The 11,620-nt window shown below is 35.7% G+C and overlaps 1 protein-coding gene across 3 annotated transcripts; it reads right to left on the reverse strand.

Moving 5' to 3' along the window:
* Window positions 1-2,065: 2,065 nt before the first annotated feature.
* On the reverse strand, window positions 2,066-3,898 carry LOC149213928 (uncharacterized). 3 transcript variants are annotated; one of them, XM_089392142.1, is made up of 3 exons: window positions 3,835-3,898; window positions 3,297-3,552; window positions 2,066-2,483 (listed from the first exon to the last, which is right to left on the reverse strand). In XM_089392142.1, exons 2-3 carry the CDS (start codon window positions 3,462-3,464, stop codon window positions 2,334-2,336), a joined length of 318 nt encoding a protein of 105 aa, XP_089248268.1. In that variant the 5' UTR covers window positions 3,465-3,552; window positions 3,835-3,898; the 3' UTR covers window positions 2,066-2,333. The 3 variants fall into 3 exon arrangements, with proteins under 3 accessions (XP_089248268.1, XP_089248267.1, XP_089248269.1); XM_089392141.1 differs by having other exon boundaries at window positions 3,748-3,858; XM_089392143.1 differs by having other exon boundaries at window positions 2,066-2,895; window positions 3,748-3,858.
* Between the last annotated feature and the right edge of the window lie 7,722 nt (window positions 3,899-11,620).

The following is an 11,620-nucleotide window of genomic DNA, read 5'->3' on the forward strand; positions in this document are numbered from 1 at the left end:
AGAAAAACAGAGAGGTGAGAACTGAAGCAGAGTCCTTCAAGGCCCAGTTGAATGAATATAACGCTAGATTGGCTCACTTGGAATATGAAAGCCAGCAAAATGAGAGGCTTCTGCTTCAATGTAGAGCAGAAAATATTGATTTGCAATCTAGGCTAAATGAATCCAAAGAAAGGACCCCGGATTTGCTCATAAAAATTGAAGACGAGCGCCCTTTGTGTGTTGCTGAAAAGAGTGACTTAAAAGGCATTGCTGCAAAGCTGCGAACAAAACTTGATTTGATGGCCAGTGAAAGTGGATTTCTTCCTCAGAAAAAGAAAAGGCTAAGCATTGAAGCAGAGTCATTGAATTCCCAGTTGAATGCGTTGGAATCCATGAGGGGCCCTCAAGAATTACTCAAAAAACTTGAAGAAGATTGGCATGTGTGGGATGTGACATGTTTGGAAGACACAGTTGCAGAGCTGCTAACAAATCTTGATTTGAGGGCTAGTGAAAGGGGATCCATGAATAAAAATAATATAGAGCTAAGCATTGAAGTAGAGTTCTTGAAGACCCGGGTAAATGAGTGCAACGCTACACTGTTTTCTATGGAAGATGAGAGGCAAGTTTTGAAAGAGGAGTCTGCAAGCAATGAAGAGAGATTGCAAGTATTGCTTACAAAAACTGCTACAATGGAAAATGAAATTAACAGCCTTCAACACGTGAAGGAAGAAGTCAAACAACAGTCAGATTTGATTCAGCAGTACAAGGTAACAGAACATTCTCTTAAACAACAAATTGCAATGCTACAAAGGGAGGTGGACAGTATAAGTGGTTTGCTTGAAACACAAAATCAAAGAGTTGAAGAATCGATTGTCGAAAATGGTAAACTTAGCAAGCAAGTTGAGGAGTTGAATAAAAGAATTGTGGAGTTGCAGGAGACACATGTCAAACTAGTGCAGGAAAAGGAAGAGCAAAAGATGAAATTTGAATCATTACATGCAGAGATTGCCATGAAATATAGACACGCTGAGGAAAAACACTTAGAATTGTTGAAAGAGAATGAAAAACAAGGAAACATAATTGAATCACTGCAAGCAGAGAATGCTGCTCTTCAGAGTGAGGAAAGTTTGCTTCTTCGGAGTCTTAAGGAGGCAACTACGAGATCTGCAGAAATTTCAAAGAAATGTTTGAACAGCTACCAGAGAATGTTGGGCCTAGAGAACCAATCATTCGGATTGCATACAGAACTGGTGGCAACAAAGTTAAAGTGTGATGAAGTAACTATTCAGCTGAACAAGATAAAAGAAGATAAAAAAAATTCAAATGATTCATGCCAAATCCAAGAAGAAATTGAGTCTTTACATGAAAAACTGATGGTAGAACTCTCTAGAAATAAGGCACTGGAAGAAGAGTTTAGGTCAACAAAGTCTTCCTTGGAAGAAATGAAAGAATCGGCTTGCAAGGGTGGACAACAAAAGCATAATGTGTGGAGTGAGCTTTTAGATTTTGCAAGGGAAAAAGATGATCAAATCATTGATATGCAGAGTCAGCTTCTGGCTATGGTAGAGGAGAAAAGAACCCTGTTAGCTGATTTGCAATGTCAACTTTCAGTCCTTGCTGCTGCAAAAATGTTTCTTGAAGAGGAAAACAACTATTTACGAACTGAATTGGATAGAAGAACATTGGTTACAGAAGAAGAAAAGGTAAGCCTTAAGGGCAGATTAAGGGAGTTGGAAACAACCCACGAATCTCTCAAAAAGGATCTTGAGTATCTCCGAGACATAGCAAAGGAGAAAGAGGGCAAGATAGTTGTTCTCCAATATCAGTTTTTGGAACTTTCAAAGTCAAAGATGTGTCTTGAGGAGAAATACAACTCTTTACTCACTCATTTGAACAAATGTACAATGGCTTCAGAAGAAAATGCCCATCTTCAGGACAGAATAAGGGAATTGGAGAATGCACTGAATTCTTTCAACAACGATCCTGAATCCAAAGATATTCGGCCCCAAAAGTTGAAAAAACATGAAGCTTTGCAGGCAAAGTCACTTGTGCCGAAATGTGGAAAACCAAATTGTGTGGATGAAAGTGAAAATGCTGCAATTGGAAAGAGAACACCAAAGCAGGTGCCTGAAAAGCCAAAAAAAGTATGGCAGCCGTGAAGATGGGCTCTGTAGACATTTATCATTCTTCTTAAATTTTATCCCAGTTGATTTTTCAATGATAAGAATCAACAATGGAGTACAGATTGTACAATATATTTTAAAGGTTGTACTTGTACACTTTGTCATGGCACTTATGGTATAATGCATTTGTAAGTAGGGTTAAGCAATCAGTTTAAACTTTAAAGCTACAGCTTAGAATTGAAATGATTGATGTATCTTAAACCAAAGGAAACCAAGAGCTAGTACATCATGGCAGCATTCCAAAGCTTGAACCATGGCCTCAATACTCCCTGTGCATTCGACGCTGCAGTCCACCCCTCCATCAGTTTTTTCCGCAATTACCTGTAAACATTTTTTATAAGTGTTTGGAAATTAAGAGTCTACACTGCTTTGAATGGATGGTGAATGAGTGCACTCCATGCGAAAACTTAAAATCTCCCCCACCTAAGTACTAAAGTACCACACTAGTCAAAAGCAACCAATACTCTGATCTGGGAGAGAGTTTGATGATCATTTTGGGCAGCTCAACGTACCTACTGAATAGGTTTTTCGTACTCTGTAGGGTTTATAAATTCCGTTACTCCAAATTGTTTTGTTGAGAAAGGAAAGATTACAAGAAAGGGTTAAAAAGGCAATTCTACAAGTCAACATATGTACACAGATTTTCCAATAATGGAAGTGGGAAATATACAATTACCTCGTTCATATCTCTCATTATTGAAATCGATTCCAAAGCTTCTATCACAGGTAAGCCCTAACAAATAATTGATCAATACATTCGCAGAACCTAGCGGCATACTATCAGAAAATTCTGTCATAGAAAATATAGATTCCGTCTGCTTAATTAAATTGCTTTTAATTTTTAGATGATCTGCTCATCAATGCGGGAATCAGTGGTCTTCTTTGATAATTCCCGCAGTCTCATCAATGCGGGAATCAGTGGTCTTCTTTGATAATTCCCGCAGAACATACTTTATTCCTTTAAAGGAAGTGCAGAACATACTTTATTCCTTTAAAGGAAGTGCTTCTGATATGTATGACACTCATTTTAGATACTACTGACTTTCAGCAGCTGTGAAAATCTTTTACAGGTTTTCAAATTAAACAATAAGAAATTCTTTGAATAAATAAAAATTACGACAATGAACGGCATACCTCGAAAAATATTCCAAATAGAGTGGAAGGAATCTGTCTGCCGGACTCTCCTGCTTCCACGTTGAGGGAAATCGTCTGGTTCTCCTGCTGCGCACCAACTCCAAGCACAACGCACCATATGACAACAAAGGTCATCAAATGCCTCAGAATTCCATACATTTCTTCCATGTTCAGATTTTAACGAGCAATAATAGCAAGAACACACACGCCAGAACAAAGCCGAGAAGCTCGAAACTCAGTTCAACTCGTAAAGTGCCTGACCACAGAATTGATACAAATACAACAATCTTAGCATTCAGACAACATTATACACGAAAATATGTCTATTCAGGGCCTCAAATTACAAAACAGACACTCGAAATACAATCTTCAAAGATTTCGAAGGTTTCCGTGTTAAATCCGTCTACACTTCTTTAAATTCTTGCCGAAAAATTCTGAAGCTGTTACTTACAACCGCATTCCCTGAAATTGAGAACAGACTTCTAAACCCTATCGAATGCAGAGGGAGGAGTGAGTTTGTGCAGACAGGTGCATGCACCTGGACTTGGGATTGTGCTGCACCACTGGAACTCCCGCGTAAAATGGTAACAACTGACTGTGAAATCGGCTGCAGAAACCACTCCGCCAGGTGTCAGCTTGATAATCAAGCCTGAACAAATACGAAGCAAATTGCCCATCCTGCCAGGTGTCAGCATGAGGAACAAAGAGACGACGAAAGTCTCTTTCCAAGGAAGGCCTATCGGCCTAATTAATTTTGTATGGTTATTTTCAAAGATCTTTGAGAAGATGATGTCATACATAAAGAATATACAATAATCATGTAAAATAAGGAAATGACAAGGTGACGTGCCATTTATTTTAAAGACATCTAAGTGACAATTATCACCCCTCGTTCAACATCTCTCTTAACCCGAGCCTTAGCTTCATCCACGTGGATGCCAACTATGATTACATTTATACCACTTTAGAATTTAGTTGAGGTATTATGTGGCCCTTACATCCACAGACGTTGGCCCTATGGAGTAGGACTCCCGAATGCTGTCCAATGGGGATACTTGAAATTACTGACGTGGGACCCACGTAGATATGATATTCCTTCATGAAATCAATTTAAATATAACTTTGATCTTAAAAAGAAAATATTTGTTCACCCATATTCACGTCCCCATCAACGCCACGTTGAACTACCAAAGACGAAAAAAAAAGGCGCTCTCTCGTCGCATTCAACGATTGTTTGTCGGTGCCACCTGTCGTTTAACGACGCCTAATCAGCCCTGGGCGTGGGCACCCTCATCCATCGTGGCCACGTGTGCATGCTCTGATTGCAACCTGGTGCAAGCGAGTCGCTCCTTCAAGTTGTTGGTCTTATCTTTCCAAAGTTGTTGCCATTTGAACACGTAGATGATACCATACCTGCAATTGGCTGACATGATTCTTGCACCCACTTCGTTGACGTGCGGTCTTACACGTGGCGTATAAAAATGTGCCACGTGGTCATTACGTATATTAATAACGAATCTTGAATAGAATGGTGAACAGATGACAGTGACAGGTCTTTGTCTTTATTCGGAAAATCAGACGTTTACAAACTAGAGAAAAACTACAGATAATTATACAACAGCAGGAAAAAAACCAAAAAATAGTGAAATAACTTTTAATATGTTTCTATCAGGCAGACGACCGACCTCTTCGACTAGGGCTCCACGTTTTAAGATTTTAAATCCAATAACAACAGCACAGCAACAAAGTAAAAGGTAGTATGAATGTGGAATTCCCAGCGCGGAGAGGATGGAATTCGATGCGCAAATTGTTTTTTGAAATTGTGAAAAAAAATCAAAAGATATATCAAATTAATAGAAAAACCAGAAAATTTAATGAATGATCTTTTTCAAAATTTCAATCCTAGAACCACCTATACAGTCAGCCCAGTCCATAATTACCTTACATGATTAATATATAATTACCTTACATGATTAATATATTGTTCATTAAGTTTTCATTAATATATGGCCACCTTGCAGTTGTATATCCACATTATTTCTTAATATGGTAAATCATGTTTTACTTTAACAAGCAACATTTGTGCACATGCATTTTCACATTGTATGCGGTCAACAAGAACAATGATGAAAGTACCCTTGTTACAAATAACTATATCAACATGTTCTTTATAGATCATGTCAACACATTTTGAAATTGAGGCTGTCCCCTATTAATTTAGTGGGATGATGGTGGTTTTGGGTAGCATCTTTATATTGCATTGATTCACTTAAAAAGGCAGGGAGGGATTAATATGGGTAATAAATTATAAATTGAAATTACATTTTTTTTACTTTTATGGGTAATGTATGTATTATTTACATATAGTGATTATGGTTGATTATTGTTGAGTTGATTCATCAATGGTTGAATATGGCTAACTAAGGTTGAACTTGTTCATTATGGTGGTTGAGCTCATTTAACCATAGTTAACTATTGTGAACTATAATTGACTAGGGGTGAATATGGTTGATCATGATTCTGAACGTTTAACTACAAATGAATATGGTTAACTATGTAAAATGGTTGATATATGTTGATCCACATGTTTAATGATGTTTGAAAATCTTGAAATATGTTTGACCATGTTTAAACATGTTTAACTATGAAGAATATATATGACTATGTTTTGCCATCATGACCATGTTTAACCATTATGACATTGTGCATTTGTGACCATGTTTGACTAGGTTTATTATGATTGATTATGGTTGACCAGGTTGTTTATGTTGGCCATGTTGCTTGTGGTTGATTGTGTTGATTATGTGATGATGATGACTATGGTTGATCATGTGACTGGTGGATCATGATTGACCATTGTGACCATTTTTGAACATGTTTGATAATGAAGACTATGTTTGACCTTTGGCCATTGACTATGGATGACTATGATGAAATTGTCACATTATGGCACTAGGATATGGACATCACATTATGGCATCCAATTTTGTATTCATCACATTGTGATGATGTTTTTTGTTCATTGCATTGTGACATGGATTTTGTTCATCATCACTGCAATGTTGAACTTTGTTTGTCACATTGTGGCATCATTATATCTTCATCACATTACAACATCATTTTCTTGTTTGTTAGATGGCAACATCATTTTTTGTTCATCACGTTGCATTGGGGACTTTAGTTTATCACACAGCGACATCAATTTTTGTTCATTACATTGAGCCAAAGATTTTAGTTAATTGCATTGGACATCAACTTTTGTTCGTTACATTGCAACGTTAATATTTTTTTGTCACATTATAATGTCGACTTTTGTTTATAACATTACATCATATATATTTGATCATCACACTATAACATTGATTATTGTTCATTACATTACAACGTCAACTTTTGTGCATCACATTGTGACATCAATGTTTGTTTGTCACATTGTGGCATTGATTTTTGTTTGTGGCAGGTTGCAACATTGATTTTTTTTGTCACAAGGAAATTTCATTCTTTTTAACATGGTTTTGCTTGACTGTAGTTGAGTTAGACCATGGTTGAGCTTGTTTGGACATGACTAACCATAGTTGTCAATATTTAGCTATAGAGGAATATGGTTGACCATGACATCCATGCTTTGTCATTGTTGCACTGATTTAACCATTATTAGATATGGTTTCAATGTTGACCATGGTTAACTTTGGTCAACCATGATTGACTATGGTTGACCATGGCTAACTATTACTAAGTTGGTTGACCATGGTTGAACATTGTTGAACTTGTTTAACCATTGTTAAGCTAGTTTGTCTGTTGTAGAGCTAGTTTCACCATCATTGGGCTTATTCGACCATGGTTGTCAACATGTGAGTATATATGTATATGGTTGACTGTGTTGACTATGATTGATTGTGTTGACCATGAATGACCATGTTCAACCAACACTAAGTTGGTTTGACCATGATTGAATATGGTTGAACTTGTTGACCATGATGTACTTTGGCTCTCCATGGTGACCATGGTTGACCATGGTTGTAAACATTTAACTATAAATGAGTATGATTTAACATAATCATCATGTATAAACATGCTGAGAGATAATGCTTCATAAATACACCATATGAGCATATAATTTAATGATAAAATAATATATCTATATATATATATATATGTATGTATGTATGTATGTATGTATGTATGAGATTTACAATTATTTTAAAAATAATTAATTAAATATTTCAAGTTTAAATAATATTGTATATTTATTATATTATAATATTTAGATAATTAAAGTTTGATTAAAGAATTTTTTCGGTGATAAGCACATCAAAGCTAATTTGTTGACACGTTTTGAACCAACTAGTGTGGTTCATCATCAGGGCAAGATGGAAAATCATAGCTTGGCATTAGATTAAATAGTTAGAGATTGATGTAGGGAAAATTAAATCTAACGACTAGAAAGTAACGACTAGTTCTAACATTTAAGAAGAGGCCGTTAATTTAGAAAGAAAAGAAATAATTAATTAATATGGGATATTTTAATAAATTAAATAATAATAATAAGTAAAATGGAAGATGGGGCCAACCTATGATAGGTCAAATAAAAGACGGTCAAATTGAAATCAAGGTCAACAATGAATAAATAAGTAATAATAATAATCTTTGATATAATCAAAAAAGAAAGTTAGATTAATACCAAGGGAATTTACTATATCAATATTTTGAAATTGAAACAATTAATATATAATAAAATATAATAAATCAAGAAAGATTAAAATATTAAAGAGATAAAAGAATTTTTTTTAGGAATGATAGGAGATAAATGTTAATAAGGAATAACAGTTATATATATATATATATATATATATATATATACATATTTTTTTTTTTTTTTCCCAAAAAAAATTGTAATTTTATTCATAATGAGCGAAGTTACATGTTGTAGATGCTAAAAAACATACGCATATTATCAGATCCTAATTTCTCATAATCCATAAAAAAGATTGATCTATTATATATATATATATATATATATATATATATATATATATATATATATATATATATATAGTAGGATCATATTTAAAAATAAAAATAAAAGGGAAAGATCAACTATAAAAACTCGAGGCTTATATAAAATACATAAAATAACACAAATGATTAAAATTAAATAAAATTAAAATCTTAGTAGAAAAATAAAATATGAAAATAAAAGAAACAACTAATAAATCAATTTTTTATAAGGAGATAAGGGCAGGGAGCCAACAACTACTAATTTTCTAGCCATCGTCTCTATTAAGATTATTGGACATTCTTTCAATCTTTATGGTCTCCCATAATTTTCGATGACAAAAATAATCAATCTTGGCAATGATCAGGGCTTCTTCAATGCAAATGTGATGTTTTTCTTATCTGCATATTCAACCAAAGCTAAGGAGCACGTCCTCCCATGTTTGATGTCAGTTGCATGCTCCTGAATCCTCTGGTTTATTGAGCGACCTGTTTCAACAATGTAGAGGGTCCGGCAAGAACATGGTATAACGTAAACACCTTTCGTATTCTTGGGGTCAACTAGGTCTTTTACAGATCTTAAGGAGTTCTGTATAGTGTTTAAGGGCCTAAAGGTTAAAGGAACCTTATGTTTCCTTAGGATCCTAGCAATCTTATTAGTGGTCCTTTGGATAAAAGGAAGATGCACTGCTGAAATCTGATATTTGGGGTCTTTTTTAATTACAAAATCTGCTAGCTTTAAGGAAAGCTTTAAGACCCTGGTGCCTACTATATCCATTATTATTGAAGACATTAAGGAGATGAGCTTTCTCATTAGGCAGGTGGTTTTCATCATAAATTCTTAGAGCACAAGTAGCCAAAGTGTTGAGAACACCCAACTTTTGCGCAGGGAAACAATGAGACTTAGCATTAAGATATTGGTATGTATGAGCTTTCTTTTGAAATATCTGGTGAGAGAATAAATCATCATCCTTCCTGGAAACAAGAACGTCAAGGAAAGACAAGCTACTATTGACTTCACATTCCATAGTAAACTTTATGGATCTAGATTGATCGTTAAGGTGTTGGAAGAAAAGATCCAACTTTTCGCGACAATGGGGCTAGATTACGCAAGTGTCATCCACAAACCTCTTCCAAAGCTTAGGTTTGAACTAAGCTAAGGCCAAAGCCTTAGATTCAAAATCCTCCATAAACAATTTGGCAACTATTGAAGACAAAAGAAACCTATAGCAACACCACATATTTATTCATAAAATTCCCCTTCAACATTGAAGAAAGTAGAAGTGAAACAAATTTCAACCAACTTTATTAATATTAATTAATGTATATTTATAAATTAATTAATAGTAAAATATATGTTTTTAACCTTTTTTTTTAATTTTTCCAAACGTCATAATTAATTTTAAAATATACTATATATTCCACTAAAATATTCATTAGAAATATAATATTCATTAAAAATATATGACTAGACGCCAAGCAATTAAATATATGACTAAATACTATAATTATAATGTTTTTGAGACTCTTGAATACATAATAAAATATAAATGATAGTTAACTATAATTATTTTTCTCTTACTTTAGTTATATAGAAATGTAGAGTTAAATTATTATTATTTTTCGGGTAGCCTTTCATTATTACTTATAATTCAAGTATATTGTCATCTATTATATGATATATAGAAAAATAATTGAGATTTAAAAAATTTATAATAAGTAATATAAATTTAAAATGATAATTTATATATTTAAAATTTTATTTTAATATATATAAAAAGAGTTTATTTAATAGATAATATGGTTTTGTGATTGAAATTTAGTAATATAATTTTGAATAAGATTGTGATTTCTGTTTTTTTTTTTTTCTGAATTGAGACTAATTCTATTAAGAAAAGACATATGGTACATACAGAGCTTACAAAGAAGCGAAGCTAAGGAGCATGGGAGCCGGAAATGATATGAGATCAACATCGGTCCCAAAGAGCAAACACGGCATGTGCATAAGAGAATAGAGAGAACAGAAAAAACGAGCTGGTCTAGGGAGTCTACCCAGCATGGGCAGAATCTTCCAATCTACATTTTTTCCCTTTCTTTTTACTGACTTTGACCCAACCATTTTGATCTGGCTGGACCGGAACAACTTGTAGACAGATCTGAGCTGAAGGAGGAGACTCCTTATCTGAATCAGAAGGCGAAGACTCATGAGTACGTTTCTGCGACAATAAGGGCGCAGAAGGATCCTTGGCGCAGGCAGAGGGAGAGTCCTCTGGGTGCTCTAAATTCTCCTCTTCCGCTTCAATGTCATCCTCATCAGAGCTAGAGGACTCTATGTCATCCATAGGGGGACGAGCACAAGGTTTCCAACTCTTGGATTTGGATTTGCGAGTGAGATTCTTCTTTTTGTCGAGGAACGCTGCACATGAGTTCTGGAGATGCCCCGTTTGATGGCAGTGGCGACACCTGAAGGCTGTATTCTCATAATCCAAAGTTTGCGTCCAATGGAAGTCCCCGACTTTGAGGATGATCTGATCCGGCAGCCCTTTGCTAATGTCTATTTCCGCACAAATTCTGCCGTAGGTATAAATTCCAGTCTCCCCCCTTGAAGTATCTGTTGCCAGGAAGCGGCCTAGGGTGTTCCCGATTCCTTGAAAGACAGCGAAGTGCCAAAGATGCGCAGGGAGATTTGGGAGCCTGACCCAGATAGGGAGCTTTGAGATGACTGCAGTGGAGGGGTCAAAGTCTGGGAACCATGGGGAGAGGAAAAGTCCCGCTGAGCCCCAGAACCACGGGCCCCCCGTTAAGGCTTTCTGGTAATCTTCATTGAAGGCTAAGACTACAATAAAGAAGCCTTTCGAGCAGAAGAAGACTTTGCAGTATTTGGTCCAGTTAGAATGGATCCACTGGTATAGATCAGCAGTGCGTGGCCAAAGGCCATTAAATCTGCAAATGAGGGCTGATTCTGCAAATGTCTGGTGTTGGTCATCCAGAGATGGATGATTGATTTCAATGGCAGGGGTTTCCTCCATTTTGTCCACCAAGAAAGGTTTGGGAGCCTCGGTAGATTGGGCAGATTCCTTGGCCGGCTGTGCATGTACTGCATCTTTGTAGGAGAAGCCCTTGGAAGCAGATGATTGCCCAACTGCACCTCCCCGAAGTCGGAGTGATAGGATCACTGTGGCATTTCTTTCAATATTATAAAAGGAAAGAGGCATATTGTTGTCAAGCTGCTTACCTACAAAGAGGAGCCGCAGAAGGGAGGAAGGGATCCCCAACCTCTGTTCAAGAATCTTTGAGAGCTGGCGCACTGTAAGAGATGGCTGGACCTC

The sequence above is a fragment of the Pinus tabuliformis genome, chromosome 1_1, assembly GCF_031772625.1.
Source record: "Pinus tabuliformis cultivar Carrire ecotype Pingquan chromosome 1_1, CPIR1, whole genome shotgun sequence".
NCBI classification, from domain to species: domain Eukaryota; kingdom Viridiplantae; phylum Streptophyta; class Pinopsida; order Pinales; family Pinaceae; genus Pinus; species Pinus tabuliformis.